Raw genomic sequence first — 21,392 nt, 5'->3', positions numbered from 1 at the left:
CCTAGAAAACTCTGACATCATGAGCTTCAACCTCCACACGCAGGCCTCCCACAGCGCTATGCCTGCCGACAGTAAACGACGGCCATGATGACAATCGAAGTGTCCTCATTGACACCTAATAAGCTGCAACAAGACTATTTTTCCTCCCCTGGGCTTCCCACACAGACAACAAATAGGGGGAAGCCGTGCTCTGAGCACCTACCAAAGCTCCCCGCTGCATCATCATCTCTCATATCCAGCTGGCCTCCAGCCATCGTTTGCACGCTCTAATGCTCTTGAAGATCTTTCCTTTTTGGGGCCTCTTGTACTCTTAAGGGGATGGGGATAATCGTAATTCTTTGCCTCGTCAATCTTTCTCCTGTGACCGCTCGTCCACAACAGCTCCTCGGCACTTGCGCGCCATGTCCACCGGCGTGCGTAGCGGCAGCGGCTCACTCGGATCATCTCGCGTCTCCCTCTCACGTCATCATACCGGGGCGGTCAGAGAAGACTACGTTCTTGCTCGGGAAGAAGAAAAAAACCCCGTGTCGTGGAGGGGCCCGGCTCGGTCATCGATGAAATCGCGGGTAGGGCTTTAGCTGGCGCCGCCGTTGACGGGGGCAGCACCTTGTTGTTGGGCAAGGGCCAGCTGGGCGGCCTGGGCATTTTCGGTGGCCTTCTGCATGACACCCTGCAGGGCAGCCTGATCCTCGGCGGTCAGATGAGAAGCCAGGGACTGATAGAACTGAGGCTGCTCCTCCTCCATCTCTGCACGTTTGTTAGTCATGTGCCATTCTAGGACCTGTAGCCATCACTTACTCATCAAAGTAGCGCTGAACAGCTGGTAAGGGTCAACCTTGTCCAACGGAGACTCAAGAAGAACGCTATCTTCGCCCAAGTCATCCTCAGACTCGATGTCCTCGACACCGCGGCTGAACTTCTGGGCCTGATGGCAGTTAGTTCGAATGACTTCAATAGCAAATGGGCTTCTACTGACCTCCTCGTTGAGGAACTCAAGGTATGCCGTGCTCTCATCACGGGCCTCAGTAGCCTCTTCCTCTTCAGGCTCATCCTCGACGTTCCAGTTGGCCTCGTCTTCGGCCCACTCATCCTCGTCGCCGTAATCGTAGGTGCCGGCCTCGAGGTGGTAATCGTCACGGAGTGCCTCTTCCCTATTCTTCATGGCAGCCGGGAGGGTTTTGAACAGCTCAGTGATGCCCTGGAGCAGTCGGGGCCATCCGACGGAAACGCTCTGGGGAACCTGATCAGCCTTGAGGCTGAGAAGGGCAGAGATGGCGACAATGCAAAGCTTCTTGTCGTGGACTCTGGTGAAGTTGCCCATGCTGCCGAACCACAGGCTGAAGAATCTGTTAGTCCATCCCTTGGTCTCGAGGATGTGCAGAGTGAGGATGGGGTTGTAGTGGATGGAGTTGATGACCAGCTCCATGAGGTGGATCTTGTAGGCCTTGACCTTGACATCCTGGGCGTTGAGAACGTTCATGGCGAACTCAATGAAGCGCAAAACGTAGTTGTCGATGTGGCCACGCAGGTTCAGCATCATCGCCTCGGCCAGCTTGCAGGCGCAGATACGATCGACGCCCCCAACCTTGTTATCGTTGAACATGTCAGAGATCATGGAGAAGAGCGCCTCGATGTACTCTGGCTTCTGGACCAATTGGCCAGCTCCGTACTGGACAAAGTTGTCGAGGGCAGGCAGCATGTCCTCGAGGTAGAGTTCCGCACCGGCCTTAAAGGTAGCATGGATGAGCTCGAAAGCTTGCCACATGGTAGGGGAGATGCCCTTGGCAGCGAATGTGCAGCTGTCAATGATCTCAAATACCTCGTTGTACAGGTCGTACAGCTTGTTCTCCAGGGTGACCTGGATGACGGGCATGAGAACAGCCTCAATGTGCAGCAAAACGTCAGGAGTGCTCTCCAAAGTAAGGATAAGAGTTCCAATGGTCTGCAAAACACCAAGAGCAGTAATGCTCTTCTCATCGAGGTAGTCACCATACTCATCGTCGCCGTTGTCCTTATTCTTGTCGAGCACCTCACGCACGATGCGAAGGTACGTGTCTCTTAACTGCTCACTCAGAGCGACGGCGAAAGGCGTCAACTCAGTGGCGAAGACCTCAACAAAGTCCTCCATGACGTTGGCGAGAGCGTCGATATCGGCCTCGTTGGCGAGCTTGAGAAGCTGTTGCATAATAGTAGGGATGCTTTGTTGCATGCTTGTGCGGATAATGTCATGACGGATAAGGGGCTGAAGAGCGAGGGCAGCAGTAACACGGACGGGCAGGGCAACGTCAGCCATGCAGTCGAGGATGTGGCGGTAGATGGTGAGGAGGTTGTTCTGGTCCTGGAAGTTGAGCTGCTCGAACTTCTCGATCGTGTCGCAAGCTCGGGCACGGAGATAGCCCTGGGGACTGGTGAAATCGGGGAAAACGTAGCGGACGAGGAAGTATTCGACCTGGTCGGCGATGGGACTCTTCTTGCCCAGAATGACAGGCGCCAAAGTACCGATCATTCTCAAGGCACCCTCCTTGGCAATGTGGTTCTTCTTGTCATCCGGCGCCTGTTCGTACTCATTGACCACGGCGTTGACAAACTTGAGGATCTCAAAGGTCTGCTTTCTCCTGTTCTTGGTCAGGCCAACGAGGAAGTTGGTAGCCGCCACATCCGGTGCTGATGCCTCCTCGTAAAAGTTGAGTTTCCTGTGGAGGTACTCGTCGGGCTCGTCCTCGAACTTTTCAATGTCCTCCTCGGAAAGGCAGAGAACTGGGAACACGAAATGTGTCACCAAGTTCTGAAGGTTGGGCTTCAGGTGGTTCCACATCTCCTTGGGGCGTACGGACTCGTCGAGGAAGACGAGGGTGTAGGACAGACAGGGTCTGCTCAACCAGGTTGTCTTTGCAACCCACTTCTCAATCTCCTGCAGGTAGTGCTTGAGGATCTCGGGGGCAATCGTGGCGGAGAACTCCTTGGCGAAGCGAACCGCATCTTCGTCCTTGGTGTTGGCGACAGATTGCGTGTTGCCATGTCTAAGCAATGTCAGCAAAACCTTCAACGCCCGACTCTTGCGTAGACCCTACCTAATGAACAGGCGGTTGAGGTTGAAGTACGCCCACTTTTTCGCCTTCCACCAGTGGTGCTTTTCACGCTCGTATGAGTCGTCGACCATGGCGCTGGCCGGGATCGTCTTGGAAACGGTCTGAAGGAAAACGGTGCACCAGCCAAAGTTGGTCTGCTGCGCGCGCAGGAAAGCAGAGAGCTCGAGCTAATATCCTGTCAGCCAACGGCACCAAATCAGATGCAGAGACATCCGTGTTTACCCAGGTCGCGTGCTTGTACGCCTTGAGGGCCAGATGCAGCATCTCGCCAGCCTCGTCGCTCTCCTGAGCAACCAGCTCGTTGCAGATGGCCAGCAGTCTGGGGAAGCTAGCCTCGATAATTTTGTCAAAGTGAACTCTGTTGTCGCCGTCGGAAGACTTAAATCGGTAGGCACGGCAGATGGCGAGCAGGCACTGCAGGCCGGCGAGGACGGAGGGGGCGTCGTTCGTGTTGAGGAGCTGCATTGTGTAGTCCATAAAGTTGGGCCACTTCTCGGGGAAATCGAAATGCAGAATGCGCTGGAGGACGGGAATCAGCTGCTGCCGGACCAGCCCCTGAGAGGCGGCCATGATGGGCAGCAGGCGGTCGCGAAAGCGCGCTTTCTCATCTTCGGCGATTGGTGTGTCGTTGGGGTTGTGATCCGACTTTTCCCATCCCCGGTTCACGCGGTTCTTGATATAAATGACAGCTGTAGAGCGGAGAGCGCGTTAGTATATCTGCATGTGTGGTGCCAGAGAAGCGAGGCGATGGCAAGGAGGGGTGTTTCGTCAACGTACTTGATAGTCGTACACTGTTATCCTGCTCGTTCTGGAGGACTTCGAGGAGAACGTCCATAAACCCCGGGTGCTCTTCGATCTATAATTGCAGAGAAACATGATGTCAGTCAACCGGTTCAACAAAGAGTCGCCAAGTGCGCATAGTCCATCCGCCCTCCTCCCCCGAAGCGCTCGGCACTGTAGGCGTCTTCATCGGAGCGGGCAGCACAAAGCGTAGAGCAACGACGCGAAGGTAGCCAGCCACCCATGGACGTGTAGGCATTTGTGTGCGTGTGCGTCTGGTATGGGCGTGTGTGATATGTGCAGTACGTGCGTGCGATATGGTGCGGATCGGTTCGGAGCGGTAGGGGGGCCATTTCGTGGGGGAGGGGGGACGGCCAGGAAGGAGGACGACGTCCATGTTGGACGGCATCGGGGGGTGGTGGGAGACTGGAGATAAACGAGAGTTGTCGTACCTGCTTCAGCTGGATCTCAGCCCTCCTTCTCGTGTCGGCATCGGGGTCCAAACTGGCCGCGAGGAGGCCTCGAATCGCCGTGGTGTCCATCTTGGGTGAATTGACGGGGTGATGTCGAGGCGAAGGCGGGATAGGAGTTGAGAGGAAGGAAAGCGGTGCGGGAGGTGAAGACAAAATTTTGGGCGGGTCGTCTGTGTTGCCTCGAAATGGCGGGGCATGCCACGGCGGCGGTGGTCGACAGGTAAGGTAGAGGTAGGAGGTACCTGAGTTGAGGTACAGGCGGGAGGTACCTTTGTGCGTGCCCGTACCTATCTAGGTGGTAGTTGGTTATGTATTTGGCAGGACAGGTAGGTAGTTAGTTGGGGAGGGACAAGACTGTAGCAGTGAGTCCAGGCGTATCGTGGGCGGGATAACGTAAGGCGTCAGGGGAAGAAGGGGTCGCCGAGTGAATGCGAAGGCGCTGCTGGATTTCGGGGTCGCTCCAGAGGTCGGGTGGCAGAAAAGACTGGACGAGTTGGGCGGCGCCGGGTGCAAGTACAAGTATCAGTACAAGTGAGTGCGGGTGCAAGTGCTGGGTGGATAGGTGATGGGGGATCAGAGTCAAGACCAAGACCAACAATGGTGTAAATGTCTAGGTAAAAGAAAGAGACCTGGAGAAAAAAAGTCAGACAGGTCCAGGCTATCGCTGTGTGTGTTTATCCGCGCCCCTTCTCTCTTCAAAAGAGAAGAAGAAAAGAGAGGCAGCAACCCCGAGTTCCCAGGTGGCAGCCGCCGGACTGGCTGGAATGCCGCGACTCTGGTTCTGGTTCTGACGGATTCAGGATCGGACCTCAGGCCGGCGGGTGAGCAGTGCGGTGTGTTGGCTGTATCGTGACAATTTATTTGACCATGCCCTCTCTCTGTGTGTCCCGCTCTTCTTGTCTCTATGCCTCGACATGAGCGCTATCAGAGTGGCATCTCCATGGATGCCGGATAACCAGCGCATGATCTTTGATTTATAACGATGCTGTCATATTTGTCTACTTTAAGGTACTGACTGACTGCTGCAGAAACGATGTTTGCTTTCGGCTCAACGCATCGAAACGTGGGCTCACCGAAGGAAATCGCGGTGACTTGACTTGCCTTGCCTAGCCCTCGCATCAGTGGTCGGCCTGCTGGGCTTGTTTTGATCACACATTTCCCCAGACAGATGACAGCGCGTCTCATGGAAACAAGGAGCGGCAGACGTGTTGTGTACCTGTGTATATATGGTGTGTGTGTGTGGGCATACGCAGTACTGTCGCCGCAAGTGAAGAAGCAAAGAAAAAAAAAGGCCCAAGCAAGCAGGGTACCGACGGCTAAGGCACAAGGCCATCCATGAATTTGGACGTGGATGCAACAATACACACACTGCCTGCATTGATTTGGTTGGCTCCTGGATTCGAGTGTATTTTCCCCGAGGTTGCCTTGTTGGAAGAAAATTCCAGTGCCTGCAACTCGACACCGACACACACACACACACACTTACAGACTCCCAGCTAGCGCAACTCGTTGGTTCAGTTCCCCAGATGTTTGTGTGTCGTGTGGCATCTCTGTGTCCATGTGCTGCTCTGCAATGCGGTGGTTGGTAATTGTCTAAGCATCTTCCAGGATGCGGGTCAATTGTCACCGCGATCCATGGCAGACCAGACAGACGCCGGCGCCGCGCTGGAATGGAGCTTATTGTCGGCAGAAAAAGCGCAAAAGCGCAAAAGTGCGCCGCCCACCGCCTCCACTGGCCCCCGAAAGCGGTATGGCATCAGGGCAGCCCGAGGCGTTAACCCGAGTATCTGATTGGCCCCTTCCCGGTAATTATGGGTATCGGCCAGCCGTGTCTGTCTCCACAGCCGCGATAAATGCATCTCATTTTTTTTGGTTGGTGTTCGTTTCCCTTTCGCAGAGAGAACTCATTCTCTTCACCGCCCGGAACCCAGCAGGACCCCGGTCAACTTTAGGTGAAGTGTTCGACCCCTCCGAAACCCCCAACCCCCCCCCCCCCCCCCCCCCCCTCCCAAGGGTCCCCGTCCCCTTTCCCACGATTCCACGCTTGCTTCGTCGACTCTCTTCCCACCTCGTCTTACCCGACCCATCAAACTGGCCTGCCCCGAGTGTCCTGCCCAGCCGGGCTGCCACTACCGTCGCCACCAACTACCGCCGCCGTCCCCTTCCCCTCCCCTCCCGCTGAGGCACCGTCCTGCCCTGCGCGCGGCCCCCTCAGAGAGCCCCCTCCCCCTCCGTCCATCCCATCAGTGCCATCGCTGAATTCACAGGGCTGCTCCCCGCTGTAACCCTCCTGAAAAAAATCTCCAACAATCATTTCATGCCGTGCGTACCGTGCCACCAGATCGACGGGCAAAGAAATAGGCTCCCGGCGCCGCGTGTGTTTACTTACACTCTCTCCTACTCATCAGCCCGTCCCGAGTGCGTGGCCTCTTCCTTTCTTTTGCCCCTCCGTCTCATCGTTGGGAAATCGAACGCCATCGCCCCGTCCGTCGGTGCGGGCCTCACCCACCTCACCGACCGGAGTGGAATAGCCGGGGAGGGGACCACCCCTCAATGAGTTCCATCGACAGCCGATGAGCCTTTCCAGAAGGACACCGAGCAAACCGTCCCTTTCCCGGCCTGCACGGCAATGTTTTCAGCATCGTATTCGTAATACGCTTTGTAACTCCTCATTTGTTTGCCAGAGCGACCATGACAAGTGAGATATTGAACACTAAGAACACGGTGACAAGACTTAGATTTCATCGAGGCCTGTGCTACATAGTCGGGGAACCCGGCCCGCCCCTGAAGTGAGCGAGAGCCTCATGTCCCATCTCCCAACTAACTCAACTTCCTTCCGGCAGTTGACACGTAATCCGAACAATCCTGCCGCCGCGATCTGTGAATAGAACCAAGCAAGGAACACCGCCGTGGCCCCTTCCTCCACAGATCCCTCTGAAAGCATAAAACCGCGATCTTCAGGGTCACCGTCTAATCATGCTTCAAGCCTCATCCCAGGACTCTCCCTCCTCATAGCCGTTCAGCTCAACAGCTTCCGCCCGGCGCGGATGTTCCCTGTAGCGACTCGCCACCTTTCTCCGCTTCAAACGCACACATTCGATTTTTCAAATTCTGCATTGCGAAAAGGGATGGGGAAACATCTTAAAGTCTGAAGTCGCGGAGATCAACGTGGCGAAAATGAGAGAGAAACTCAAAAGATACTCAATACGAATTCGAAGGGGGGCGGCTAACAGATGGGAAGCAGTTCATCTCCATTTTCTCACATCGATGACTTTCAAAACCCGTACACCACTACGGATGCGATGAGTCGCAATCACAAACTCTATTCATATCCCAAGAGTGCGTGTAGGCGTCCTCGCCCTGAATCCCCTGTGCCTTGCCAACTCGCACCCTATACAGAAATCAAGGTTGCCAGAGGCTGCACCCAAGGACCCTGTCCGACGAGTGTCAACTTTGCCCAACTATGCTCTCTCATCCCTTCCCCTTCCCCCCACGTGAAGCGGCCCAGGACAGTGGTGCCTGACAGTTGGGTTTTCAAAAACTGGGACACGCACGCGAACACGCCTACTCAGTTATGATCCAAAATATCCGCAGAGGGATCTGAGTGGTGGCAGTAGTGGGTGACATCACACAGCAACGATCCGAGCCGGGTTGATGCCGGAAACGTGGACGCGATGCGACCTCCACGGTATCATGGCACTGCGTGAAATACCACAGTAGAGTTGACAAATGTTCCCGATCAGCATTCGAGTCGCGGGAAGACCCGGGTTTGTTTTTCAGTCATAAAAACTCTGAAGTGTCATTCAATCAACGGCTGACAAGTGCCGCACCCATAGTCCAATACTAGCGCCAAGTACATCAATAATGATAATCGTAAACCGAGTCCACAGACTCATATCAGCTCCCTGAATTCAAACAGAAAAGTAGAGAAACACTTCACAATACCAACGCTCGCACAAAATATGCATACAACCCTCAAGCATCAACCTTCCAACGCAACCCAATCCCCCCTCTGGCATGATCCTGATTGCTTCTGCTGCCTGTGGTCCGACCTGTGGTGATGAGTTAGTCTAGTCCTCCGGCAGTGGTCTCCTGGTTGGCAGAACGGCTGCTCCAAACTAGAAATGAAGAAAACAGCGAAAGACAAGAAATAGTGGTAACTAACGAGCTTTCCCGCGAGGTCGCGACGGACATTCCCACGAGTGGCTCGGGAAAGATGATCCTCGGGTTGGCAGAATGCTCCTGGGTGGTTGATCCGGGAATTGGCTTGTCTCCTGGAGCCAAGTAGGCAACTTGGGACCGCACCGTAGAGTTCCCCGTGGGCAGTGTACCATCTGAACCGCCAGACTTGATGTCCCATGGCTGGCTGCAGGCATCAAAGCTACAAGCATGTCCGGGAAACCAGAAGCTCATTGCTGAACCGAGCAGAAAATCGCAACAGCTATCTCACTCAATCCACGGACGTGTACTGGTGTGGGTACCCAGTTGGATCGTGCTTCCTGATATGATCCGAGCTTACCCAAAAGGGAGAGTTGGCTCTCCATGATAGAATTTCTTTTGAGCTCAACGAGCCATTGGTCCTTGTTGGTAGACACGACAATATGACTGAGTGAACAGGTCAAGGGGGTCTCCATGATGGCTGTGTGCAGGTAGTGGTACTGCCACGTTTGGGTCCGGGAGGAGCTATCCAGCATCATTTGCAATGGGGCGAACTCCATGAGATTGTCCAGGCAGTGTTTTCCAGGCAGTAATATTGTCCAGGGCTTGAAGGTTTCCAGTGATCCAGATTTGTGTCTAGGCAGACTTCCGAGAAGGTGATTGACGTCCAGGGGTGTGCAAATCCAACTGAAGGCTGTTGCGCTCAGTAAATGAGAAGTCTCAAAGGAGGAACCCACGAGACCCCTCGAGAAGGGCTTGAGGTCGTCCATAGAATGAATCCCAAAAGGGTTCAATAGTATATACAGTCCGGGGACTCACCTTGCTGTCCAGATGTCGACCTCAATGTTCTATTAGAAAAGCCTTGTTCACCCAGAACTCCGGAAGTCCAAGTAGTAGAAAAAACAAAACCCAGACCAGGAGAAGAGAGCAAGCGATATCACATCCCACCTTCAGGACGGATCCAGACAGCAAGGTGGTCCTTGATGATGAGCAAATTGCCGACATAATTCATCTGAAAAGCGCGTCTTTTTTTTTCCGATCCAGGTCCAGGGCCTTAAAAAATGTGCAAGGCGCAGTCTTGCTTGCCAATGGGGCATTCAAATCGAATAGCAAAAATCGTTGGGCCCATCCATGTATGCAGTCGTGAAACGTCCAGGAGTAGAATGCGGCAAGAATCCATTCTTGGGGCGATATCCGGGAAAGATGGCAGAGAAGTCCAGGAACGGTCCAAGTGGAAATAGAGCTAAGGAGCTCCGAGCCAGGGCGCGAAGCCAAAACGCCAGCAAAGCCAGACAACGGAGTACAAGAGATGCAGACTTGCAACTCGAGATGGTTTCCACAACCTCCTCCGGGCCTGGGAGGTTCTATCCGGGAGAAACAAATGATGAAAGAAGCCGACGCCGGAAATGGGTCCAAATCCAAGGGTCATTAGGAAGAAATTTCATAACAGACAACTCACGAGACAGGTATCTCATGCAGTCGGGATGGCTAGATCAAACTCCGGGTAGAGAACGTATTAGCGGCGCGGAGGGCGGTGGCGGTCGGATGTGTGATGCCTGTCGGAGTCCCTCTCACTGCGGCGGGAGTGCGACGAGGATGATCCACTGTTTCCCATCTGAGCATTGGAATTCGAAGGAGTAGCCGAAGCGCGGGGGGTTGGGGTTGTATCATACTGTGATCCTTGGCCTGAGCTGTACGACGAAGGGTGAGCGGCACCTGCTGGGGACGCTACATAATTAGATGATGTCGGCGAGGACAGGGAATGTGAGAGTTTACACGCACCGCGTCCATACAACGGATCTTGGGATACTGGCGCAGCTCCGTAGGGCGCCTGCGATGACGGCGGGTAGTAGCCGGAGGGGTAACCTGCCTGAGCTTGAGATCCGGATGGAATGTAAGTCTGTCCCGACTGAGGAGCCATAGTGGTGGGAATCCTTGCGGGCTGTCCAGAGGAACCATAGGAGTCAAAGTTGCGCGAAGCGGCCATGTTCGCGTTGACGGCAGTGTACGGCTCTCCCCCGTACTGGGGAGTTCCAGAGTATCTGGGATCTCTCGGGTCCGGCTGGGGAGAGAAAGCAGAACCTCCCGATGGGTAGGAGTACCCAGCACTTGAAGAATAAGGAGACGGAGCCTGTTGGGAGTAACCAGCAGCAGATGATCCAGAGTAGCTCTGTGCGGCATTTCCCGAGTATCCTGGGGCTTGAGAACCTGGGTATCTGGGTGTGTTTTCATAGGAGTCACGTCCTACGTCCGGGTAGCCAGCGGGATCCGTGGGGCCATAGTGTTGGCGCGCGGAATGAGTCTCCGACTGGCGGTACCCTGCTGTAGGGGAGTTAGATCGTCTCGACAAAGAGGGAGCCGCCGCATCTCTCGAGGCAAATGTACCTCCTTGGGTGTTCCGGGCGGCCTGCTGCCGCCTCTCTGCCTCCCAACGCGCAGAGTCGGCCTTGAGATCATCAATCATAGCCTGCGGGGCTTCGTATTAGCATGCGTATTGTGGTGGCATGACGAGTCGGAAGTCTCACTGTTGTTAGGTTCCGGTACGCGGTGATGTAGTAGCCTTGAACCACTTGGCCGGTTTGAGGGTTCTCGTAGTGACCGGGTCGCACCAAAGCATCGTTTCCGAGGTAGCGGCAGATGTCTGCCGTGATGACCTCGCGATCAATACCATCTCGTGGGACGAAGTACTCGTTGGAACGACCGCTGGAGGGGGGTGCCGCAGAGGAGCTGCCCGAAGGAGGGGCACCGCGCGATGTTCTGGACGACATGATCGAAGGGTTTCGTGAGGGTCGAACGGAGACGAGGACACGGACGGAATGTGAAGAGAGGATGGTATAGGGGGAACGAGAGAGAAGAGAGGGGAGGGACGGCAGGATGGAAATGTCGGCGAGATGGCGGAAAGAAAAAGAAGACGGAAGCGCAAAGGCGGGCAGGGAGTGGGTGGTGGGAGAAGAAAAGGAACAGGCCAGAGTCTGGCTCTTCTCTTGGGGGTGGGGATTGTTCGAAAAACCGGGACCCCCAGCGGTAAGTCACCGACGTGGACCAGTGGCCAGTGATCAAGTCAGTGCTAAGTGGTGAGTGGTGAGTGGTGAGTGGTCACCAGCACACCCTCGTCCTCGTTCTGACTGGACAGGACAAACGCAAGACGGGAGGCGGGAGGCGGGAGAGAGCGAGCGAACGGTCGGGTTGGATGTACCGTAAATGTACACTCGCTGGATGGGAGGCCCTCTTCGTCCTCACACTCTGGATATGTGTGCGTCGTGTGTGAGGGTGCGTGTGTGTGTCTCTGGCTGACTGGCTGTCTATCTGTCTTGTGCGTGGCCCAGCGCAGAGGTACAGCAGGTACACAGGAAACGGTAACCGCAGGCCTCGGGACTGATCTGAGAAACAGGGCTTGTTGGCACCACGTTGTTGGCTGACAGTCCCGTGCGGATTTTCCCAGGCGCTCCAGCAAAACCCCAGCAACCTGGCAAATCTGCCACTCTGTGACTCCCTAGACCTTGCCTGGGAGGGGCTAGGGGCTGGGAGGGGTGGGTGGTGGTGCGTCTTTTGGTGCGGCCAAGTCTGGCCTGGCTGACCGATGAGAGCCTGCCCGTGCCTAGCCTGCGTCTTGGTTTGGTGGGGAAAAAGGACCAGCAGAGAGCCACTGAGAGATGACGAGCCAGACAAAAGTTGGGAAGCAGCAGAAAGACAAGAGGCGGACAGCGGTTGGGCGGCAGCAAGGAAGCTGGGTGGCGGCCGCTCTGAGTGGATGGAGACGGGATGAGGTGCAGCTGCTGGAGGTTGGGCAGCCCCAAAAAGGATACCGAGGAGACTGTACTTCGTCTAGAACGAGTATCTGGCGTGTACTTCCCGCTTCCCTGCCCGGTGCGCGCACTAGCAGAATTCGAAGCGACTTTGGCTGCCGGCTTCTAGCACGCGCCAATCCCAACGTCGTCGCCGCCTTGGTTAATTGGTTGCGTGGGTTCGCAAGGCAGTATTTGACGTCGGGAGAAGAAGAAGCAAATCCAATGAGCGTTTTTCCACGGTGGAGATGAGCCACCCGAGAAGCAAACTGACGTTGGCTCGTCAATGCCCGCCTTGCACAGTTTACTGCCTGCTAAGTGAGAGCGTCAGATGAGGTAATCCTCTCCTCTGGGGTTTCCAGGTTTCTAGCCCCCAAACGTCGTGAGCAAGCGACCGGATGCTACCTGCGGCTGGTGATCCCGTAGCCGTTGTGGGCGCAATACGTAAAGAGTAAGGCGAGTCAGAGAGGCAGCACAACCGAGGTGAGGGCGGTCTGGTAGGGCTCGGCACTCAGCACTGCCAGTGGCTTCCCCATCAACTGCGGTCACAGCCCAGGAATCGGTATTTCCAGCGTGTCTGTCTGTCCCTGAACCCCAGGGACAGCAGAAAGGCGACGAGCTGCGGTGAGATCCAATGCAAGGTTTATCGGCTCGGCTGTACACAAGGGTCGCAACAGGGCTCTCAATGTCGTTGTACGGTCTGGCGACGCCATGGTTTGTTTGTCACTGCCACCGCCTTTCCGGTCTAATGCGACAAGGCTATTTGGTGCCCAATAGAGGATGTTGCGGATCAGTGGAACACGCGGGAGAGCCGACGGAGCGAGTGCCCAAGGGACCAGCGAATAACACAAAGCCGACAAACTCTCGCGTTCCAGCACGGATATTGGGGCCTTGATGGGAGACTTGGCTCAGATGAATGTGATTCAGGCGCTGTTACTCGTGTCTCTCCATCGTGTAAATCGCCATCACTCCTGTCTGCGGGAGCGCTCGACAGAGATCTAGACCGTTAGTGCCGAAAACTCTCGTTTGAGGAATCCTATGCAGCTGAGGCTGAGATGCTGTTCGTCGGCTTGGGATGATGAGGTTTGGGGGAGATGTGGCTCGTGAGTAGTCCCTTCTAGACCAACAAGCGTTTGGTCGTCTCCAGGATGTGTCGAGAATGACGGCTTGCTAGCGCACAGTGGCGTTGGGCAACCGCACCAAAGGGTGTTGTCGGTTGTCTCCCCGGTGCTTTTTTGCCGGGGTGGGTCCATGAGAATTCTAATTCTTGAACTTCGGACCACAATGCCACACGAAATATGCCATGAGTATGGGTTTCCACTTGAAATCAGGATGCGAATCCGGCTCTTTCGAAACATCAGGCTTTTCTCGCCAACCCCTTGCGCACTCCATGTTCAAAAGCGCGGAGACAAACATCCAAAGTTTTGTCGCGCTGTAGGCTTCATTTGCCAGACCCTGATGATCATTGTTTCGTCAGGTTGCCCAAGGTGAGGCGGGTTAAAGTGAGGTGATGCCTGTCATTTTCTCTTCCGTTTTTCTTCCATTTTTATCAACTTGGCCGTCACAGTTGCTGATACCCTACAGAGCCGGGTCATCCCAGCTGCTCAAACGGCGACAAGTCGGTGGCAACGGCGTAACGTGAGGTAGGCAGATCCTGACTTCACTTTCCAGCTGATTGAACCAAGGCCCTGTGCGTGCGAAGTACTATGGTCGTACTCAGTATGGTCGGCACGTCCTTGCGTCGGGTTCGTCTGCCGTTTGACGCCCACGTATCCCAGCGGCTTGGTGTGGTTGACGCTTGTCGGACACCGGTGAGCAATACTCCTTCGACCAGAGGCTTTTACGCGCGGGCGGCATTGACAACGATATAAGAGTATTTTCCATCGAAAGAATCCCTCGCTGATTGATCTCCCCCTTCATCCTCGGTGCTCCGTTATTGTCAAGAAGGTATGTGCGGTTGGTCACGCGTGTTCTGCGTCTCTCATCCGCCTTAGAAGACAATCCGTGCTGAGGTAACTCGATCGCAACCTGGTAGCGGGCGGTGGTTGGTGTCGTTGGGTATCAATGCTTCGCGCCAAAATAATTGTGGCCCAACCCACATTAGCCCAAAAGATGCCTAACTCATGGCCAATCATCGACAGACGCCATCTGGATTCTGACAAGACGACCCGACACATCCAAAACCATACGCGACGAGCAGACCTGGCATTCTCGCGGCAACGACCTCAATCAGAGACACGATGTGCCCCGGTCCTGGCATTCCGAAAAAAGCGCGGCTGTAATGTTTCTTCTATGACTTTCAGCATCGATCCTTGGGCCATCTGGAATTATCATGACTGAGGCCCTGTTCCTCAGTAGACATCGCCCCTGACGCTCCCAATATCCAACACGCGGGGACCCAACCATGTCGCGGATAGCTGCAGGCGGAAGATGGGATGACGACACTGGAGGGTATCGTATATCCACATTAAGCCATCGATAGCGTCGCTCCCCTACAATACGGGAAGCATGTGTCTCCTTGTCTTGTCAGGCTGTCACGGCCAAGTTCTCCGACCTCATTGTCTCGAAACCGCTTACTTCGATGAAATGTGACCCAGCATACGCCTGTACTATGCAGTGAGGAACTACATACTAGATGAGGGCGTCAGGTCGGCATCGAACCAGCATTTCAGTTGACAATACTTGTTGCATCGCAGCCAAAAGTGGCCATTGCAGAGCATCCGAACCAACAACGTCCTTGCTTAATGGATCCCTTCATCCAAGGTTTGTTGCGCCCTTCGTGTGGTGGGCAGATATGAGTTCGGAATCCTCAGGAACCGTTCTTTGAGGTTCGCCGGGGACAACATCATTAATTTGCTCTGCCGCGATGACCCTGGAACCGAGTCTCAGGGCGCGAGGTCCTCAATTTGGTCAGATCAGGTATCAAGCGGCAGGACCCGCTCGACAAACTTTTGACGTAGTGATACCCTTGGTGTGTGATCAGGACTCATCCAAACCTCAACTTGCTCTGGCCTTGCTCGAGTTTGCCTCCGCGGCCGCCTCGCTTGGCCGATGCACCCGATGCTTTTGTGCCAGAGTTGCGTGCAGCAGTGGATCGATTGGCAAATGTGGCACTGCCACGTTCTTCTTCCTGTAGATCCTTGGCGAAGTGCCAATCTGCGTGGCTTTGGTGTTCTTCTGGCGTTTCGAAGCCTGTGTTGCAGCGCGTACATAAGAAGGGCGTGATTGGTGGTTGGCCATGGCTACCGTTGACTGCTTCCTGCCGTCGATCCGCCGTAAGTGTAGCCGCTGGCGAGTCTGCCGTGGTGGCCCTTTTTCGGGATTTGACATCCTCGTTGATGGTTGCATCGTCGGGCAGCAGTTCGTCGTCGGTGGAAACACCCCGTGTAAAGAAGCGATGGATGGCCCCTTCCTCAGTCCGCCGTCGTTTTGATAGATTTTCTTCCGGTATCGATGTGCAGCTTGCTTCACGGGCGCCCTGCCTTAGGGCTTGGGCTTCCTCTCCTTTGAGCAGAAAGGCTCCAATGCCCATGTTACCTGTGATACCATCCTCAAATCCCCCGACGCTCAAGCTTAAATTCGCGCAAGGCCAGACATTTCCTTCTGCTATGATCTGGTTGAGTAGGCTTTTTGCTAATTCAAGGAGAGTCTGCTCATCCAGAGACCTGCCTTGAGGGATCGGGCCTTGCCGTGATTTCATCTGACCGGCATGACGGTGGTGTAGATTTATTGTCCTTGGCCGGCGTTTGTTTTCCAAAACGCCCTCCTCCACCAGTCGGGTAAAAATGTCGGCCACAAAGATTCTAAGCCACCTCACAGCTTGCTCGGGCGTGTTGATGTAAGGTCGAAAGGATTTGGCTGACAACATGGACTTGATTTGTGTACGAGAGTTGACTTCGCTGTTGTCGATACCTCGGATGGTGTTGTATACCCATGTTCCCGTTTCATGCCCCAGCTTTGCCTTCATCTGATCCAAGGGAATGGGCAGCAGTTCACTGACGGCTTCAGTGTTGAAGGTCGTAACAACGTTTTCGCCGAGCTTTCCCCCGAGATTGCGCATCTTTGTGAACTTGAAACCAGACAGGAACTGATCCACGGCTCGGTTCCGGATCACAGTCTGCTGGTTGGGCTTTTTGTGACCGGAGCCTAACTTGCTTAACAGCTTGTTCTTGGCAACGCCGGCCGAACATGTGTAAAAGAGCTTTTCCAGGACCTGACGTCGAACGTCTCGTACAATTTCGGACCCAATGAGGATCGCCACGTCGTCCCAGTCCGGGTCCACGGACTCCTCCTCCTCGTTCAGGTCGATGAGAGCATCTGCTTGCCAATCTAGTGCTGAGACAGGCGGGCTGGGCAGATTCTCAGTAGGGTCGTCGTATGGAGGTGGGTTCCCGAGTTCCGGAAACCGCTCCAGCAGAACGGAGTGCACTTGCGCAGACAGGTCCAAGAAAACCTCGTCTATGCTGGCTTTTTCGACCTTTTGGAGGTCTTGGGGTAAGGATTCCTTGATGACTGCCAAGATCTTTCTGGACTGCAGGCGGTAAGGGTCAAGAGAGACCTTGTCACTCTGAATGTTGGCTGCTGCATCATCGCGGTAGGCCCATTTGTCGTCGCCTTCTCGCCATGTGGCTACATGCTGAGAAATTAGATTCGGGCACATCTTCTTAGCTTCGGTCAAGGTGCAATGGCGGCCGATACCATGCTCCCGTGCTGGGTAATTGACAGCAATCAGACCCTGCCTATGCCATGTTAGTAGAGGCAAGCAGATGGTGTAGGCGGCATACTCACCATTGCTGGACAGCCAGAGGCTGGTCTTTAGGCACGCCCAAACGTACCATCTCACATTGAGCGTAGAAGGCATCTAGATCGATGTGCGCAACGACTCGCAAAGGACAAGAGGTATTGTATGAGGCAAGCTGAGACAGATGTCGATAGGTGAAGTGTGATTTGCGTCTGCCAGTGCCTGCGATGGGGGATGAATCCCGAAAGGGCTGGGAGGACGACATGTTTTCGAGAGTCGCAGCAGTGGCAACAAGTGCCGGCGTCGTCGGCGTAGTTGCCCCAGTTCAGTGGTGGCCGGGTGAGATAGACATTGGCATAAAGACAAGGGGGTTTGAGTTTTTGATGGTAGCAGCACGCTGAAAGTGTGCAATATGAGTGGGCCTCAACGACGATACAAAGGGAAAGCAGGTAAGTTGAGGTTTGGAGGTCGCTGCACAGATATTGGATTGCGCTTGCTAAGTGAGTAGGTAGGTAGTCGAAGCAAACGCAGACGCGATCCTTGACGCGCCTATCTTTTCCACACTACCACAGTGTACTAAGAACAGACGTGAAAGTGCTGGTCGCAGCGGCGCGCAATGTCCTCAACACCGAGACGAGCTTGCCGTAAGGCGCTTAGTGGCTGTCTGGACCCACTCTTTCTCCAACGATGATCCGCAGATTTGACGTGGGTCACTTTCCGATCCATCATCTCCCCTGCTACCTTCCCACTTCGAACTTAACTGTCAGGATTCCAACAATACCGACCAACACCGTGGGACTCGTTAATACAAGACCGTCACAATCATTAACCTTCTCACATACTTCTTTGGCTGGCAACGCCTAGTTGGTACCTGTGTCAAAGTTCCACATCGTTCAGAAAGTCAACGTTGTTTCTGTCTAGGCTTACCAACCTGCCTTGCTACACTACTATCATCCAGCAACACGTCACTGAGTTTTGGCGCACCCGGCGTGCAAGCCCAGCCTGATTCCAACCGAACGCTTTGAAAAGACAGGCCTGCAGGTCTTCGGAGTTGGAGCCTGCGCAACGATAGTTGCTGCCTCCCCCACGGCGTTTCATTCAGCTTCGTTACCCGATGTCTCGCGAGGCGGTGGACGACAAATGGATCCCCACGCGAACGATGCCAGTTGAGTCTTCTTGATTGGTCGATATACTGGCAGCAACACTCTTTCCCGGAGACTGGGGCTCTTATCGACGAAAGACACAGTATTTCCTACATCGGGATGGTGGTGTTACTTGGCCCCTCATGCCACGAGAGACCTGACACGGCCTTCTCTACTCTAGGCATTCGAGACACAGATGGATGCGCCATTGGATGGTCCTGCCTTTCTAGCATCACGTACCTGCAAATCTAAGCTTGATGGGCCTGCTTCTTCAGTTCAAGAAACCGTTGTTCCCAATCGGGCAGTGACGACGACTCCTCTTCTCCACTCCCATGCTGCTCATATTTGACATCTATCCGCTGGAACCGACGGCTCAACGTCGAGCAGGCTGATGCAATCAGGCGTCATCAACGGCCTGCGTCGAGAGCGAGGCAGCCATCCTCAATCAAGCCTACCTTGCGAAGACGCAGCCCCCGAACACGTTCAGCATCTTCTTGGATACTGCTCGTAAGGCTGCAGCTTCTATTCGGGTTGCCCACCTCTCCGAAAGAAAAGGTGGCACAAGCTGCCATCATAGTCAGACTGGCTGCCCGCTCCGGTTCCCCCGCTTCACACCTCCGTTTTTCGCCGCTTCAAGCAAGACATCGTCATCTGCTGTGGGAAATCCTACAGCCTTATGCGCTGAGATTTGTCCAATGCTACCATTACCACATGGCGTATATGCTGCCCTAGCGTTTATTCGGCCAATCCGACGCCGCCGATGCTTGAAGCCTCTGGTTCTCCTGCATCCGCTCGCTGACGGAAGGCTTCCAGGTCCAACCATCACCATGTGCAGAATCTTAGGCCCCGAAGTCACACCCCTTGGAGATTAGTACTCCAAGATGACAGAGGGGAATGAGACATGGGCTTTCACATGGCCAACGAGCGTCAGTTTCCATACTCCCGACCCCACGCTTCACGTAACGCCGTGACCATCGCCTTCACCTATTCGACAAATTCGATATCAATTCCATCGCGTGAATTTTCGAGGCCCGTGATCCTACGGACAGAGGGGGGCCGTAGAAGTGCAAAAAGTGTCTGGGTTATGATGTAAGAACTCAAAGTCACAGGCGAGGCTCGCCAACAGCACCAGGCAACTGGCCCTACCTGAAACCTCTAATTTGCGGCCCGCCAGCCACTTGGAATGTCGAAGCAATATTGTGATGCCAAAGCCAGATTGGACGACTACGGTCATCCAACGGAGTTGTACTCCGATTTGGTTTGTTGGTATCCTATTTGTAGGTATCTTATGCTTGGGACGAATTGCTATCATACGGACGACAACTTCAAGCTGTGGACCCTTCCAATTGGGTCCATTGTGGGCTTAGCTATTTCAGCATGCACTGAGAGAAGAAAGGCTGGAGGTGGTATCTGTGGTAGAAAGGGGGAAGTCTAGTAACGAGTTACCTGACGCAACCTTATTCTATGCTGTCCTGTAACGCCGTATGGGGTGGGTCTTCTGGCTGCCTTCTGATGTCGCCTTGTCCGAGCAAGAGAGCAAAGAATCGGCACTTTTGTCTCTGTCTCTCGGCCCCATGGACCCCAAGCAATCCATCGTCCGGGAGGGTGAAGGCTCGGTAAAGTCAAGAAGCACGGCGGTCGAGCTTTCTCATCTCATTAGCCCCTTTCTCGGACTAGAGTTCGGGCATCCCGCGGTGGCTGTCGGTCTGCGTAGGTGGACGATGTACCCGGTCATCGGTATCAGGTCATCTCCCAGAGTTGATCTCGCAGCTAGACCAGTCAGAAGTCGTCCTCCATGGGTTGTTTACCAGGAATATCGAGGCCAAGGTATCACTGAACCAGCCTAGAGGGGGCCATCCCATAACTTCTGCCTGCTGCGTCTGAGACAGCTGCAATATCCAACCCACCCATCGGATCTTGGAGAATGGATGCACCCCTGGACTAGCTATACTCTTCCAGAAGGAGTCGTCAGAGACAGATACTCCTACCCACGACGGGTGCTCATCGATGTTGATGACTGGGGGTAGATCTCCTGAAATCGAGTGCCTTCCGTAGTTCTCACCGCAGGCCAAGAATTGTGGCTACTAGGTAGGTGAGAAACATCAGGGGCGGCTCTGTCGTGCCGTTACTCGTCGAAGCGCGGCGGTGGTATAAAGTCGAGCATGCTCAAGACAAGAGTTCAAACAGTCGAATTCGCGACAGTGCTAGACAAACACCTTCAGGAGAATTATATAAGAACATATGAATCCTTTCAAGAATAACCCATCTCAATACCTCAACTCACATCGGCTTTTGGTCTGGAAGATAGAAAACAAACAACTTCGATCATTAATATCACTCTCCGATCTGTCGTCAAACTGGAAGGCAACTACACAAGATGTGAGAATTATTCAATGCCTGCTATGTAGACTTGCTAACCTAATCGTGGGGCAGGTCTGATTCTGATTCTGACGCCGAATCCCTTCCTCCCAACAACAGCCGGCAACGGATGCCTGAAGGGTCTTGGACATGCTGCAGTTGCGAACAGGATAACAATGCCGAAATGTGCGGGACAGATGACGAGGGCACCATGAAGTGCTCTAATGGCTGCGAGCACATGAAGTGCAGTTCCTGCACTGATATTACATGAAGCGATGCGTGTAGAATCAGATGTGGCGGTTGACTTCCTTCCCTGTTGGGACATTCCCACCATGAGTGATTTCCAACTATTCCTGATCAAGATATTTAAATCTAAGGCTTTGATAAGCAGGAATATATATATTGCATGTAGCTGAACCGACGTCTGCCTCATGAAAATGTTGCCTTACTCCACCCAGCTCACGTCACTATTCGCTTCTCTCAACTCGCACTTTCCCCAGAGGACCGACTGCCTGCTCACCTTATAGAGTGATTCGGATTCAGATCTGATAACTGCGCTATCGGACTTGCCCTGGGTCCAACTGGCTCAACTGGTCAACTGACCAGAAGTGTGAGTGGCTGCCAGGGATCACAGCTTCGGAGCCCAGTTTAGACACTTTTTTTTTTTTTTTTTTTTGGGGGGGGGGGGGAGCCATCCTCCGAAACCCCTCGATTGACACTTCTTTCACTGGTATGTCTATGGGCGGCGGGGAAATAAAGCATGAGGGTTATTCTGTACTAGATTAAGTATTACACAAAACGGATCTGAGCATGGAGTGGCCGGTGCCGCGTATTCCAAAGCAGACGCTCGTCAAAGTATGTTCATC

At 54.2% G+C, this 21,392-nt stretch overlaps 5 protein-coding genes across 5 annotated transcripts; 1 reads left to right on the top strand and 4 right to left on the bottom strand.

Annotated features, from left to right (window-relative positions):
• Positions 1-574: 574 nt before the first annotated feature.
• On the bottom strand, positions 575-4,411 carry CGCA056_v012425 (putative importin; the record flags this gene model as incomplete). Its single annotated transcript, XM_037327669.1, has 7 exons — positions 575-747; positions 799-925; positions 977-3,020; positions 3,072-3,256; positions 3,312-3,778; positions 3,867-3,945; positions 4,322-4,411. 7 exons carry the CDS (start codon positions 4,409-4,411, stop codon positions 575-577), a joined length of 3,165 nt encoding a protein of 1,054 aa, XP_037174719.1.
• A 3,913-nt stretch (positions 4,412-8,324) lies between these two features.
• Positions 8,325-8,755, bottom strand: CGCA056_v012424 (uncharacterized protein; the record flags this gene model as incomplete). Its single annotated transcript, XM_037327668.1, has 2 exons — positions 8,325-8,394; positions 8,508-8,755. The coding sequence occupies 2 exons, from the start codon at positions 8,753-8,755 to the stop codon at positions 8,325-8,327; spliced, it is 318 nt and encodes a 105-aa protein (XP_037174005.1).
• A 1,261-nt stretch (positions 8,756-10,016) lies between these two features.
• Positions 10,017-11,268, bottom strand: CGCA056_v012423 (uncharacterized protein; the record flags this gene model as incomplete). Its single annotated transcript, XM_037327667.1, has 4 exons — positions 10,017-10,228; positions 10,283-10,822; positions 10,886-10,967; positions 11,026-11,268. 4 exons carry the CDS (start codon positions 11,266-11,268, stop codon positions 10,017-10,019), a joined length of 1,077 nt encoding a protein of 358 aa, XP_037174006.1.
• Positions 11,269-13,675: 2,407 nt separating this feature from the next.
• On the top strand, positions 13,676-15,030 carry CGCA056_v012422 (uncharacterized protein; the record flags this gene model as incomplete). The annotated part of the gene is made up of 7 exons (XM_037327666.1): positions 13,676-13,719; positions 13,763-13,787; positions 13,870-13,928; positions 13,988-14,096; positions 14,158-14,241; positions 14,816-14,901; positions 14,982-15,030. The coding sequence occupies 7 exons, from the start codon at positions 13,676-13,678 to the stop codon at positions 15,028-15,030; spliced, it is 456 nt and encodes a 151-aa protein (XP_037174720.1).
• Positions 15,031-15,271: 241 nt separating this feature from the next.
• Positions 15,272-17,291, bottom strand: eso1-0 (N-acetyltransferase eso1; the record flags this gene model as incomplete). Its single annotated transcript, XM_037327665.1, has 2 exons — positions 15,272-17,024; positions 17,074-17,291. 2 exons carry the CDS (start codon positions 17,289-17,291, stop codon positions 15,272-15,274), a joined length of 1,971 nt encoding a protein of 656 aa, XP_037174008.1.
• Between the last annotated feature and the right edge of the window lie 4,101 nt (positions 17,292-21,392).

Source organism: Colletotrichum aenigma (genome assembly GCF_013390185.1).
Source record: "Colletotrichum aenigma strain Cg56 chromosome Unknown KSG_Cg56_contig08, whole genome shotgun sequence".
NCBI lineage: Eukaryota > Fungi > Ascomycota > Sordariomycetes > Glomerellales > Glomerellaceae > Colletotrichum > Colletotrichum aenigma.
This window is presented reverse-complemented; position numbering and strand designations above follow the sequence as displayed.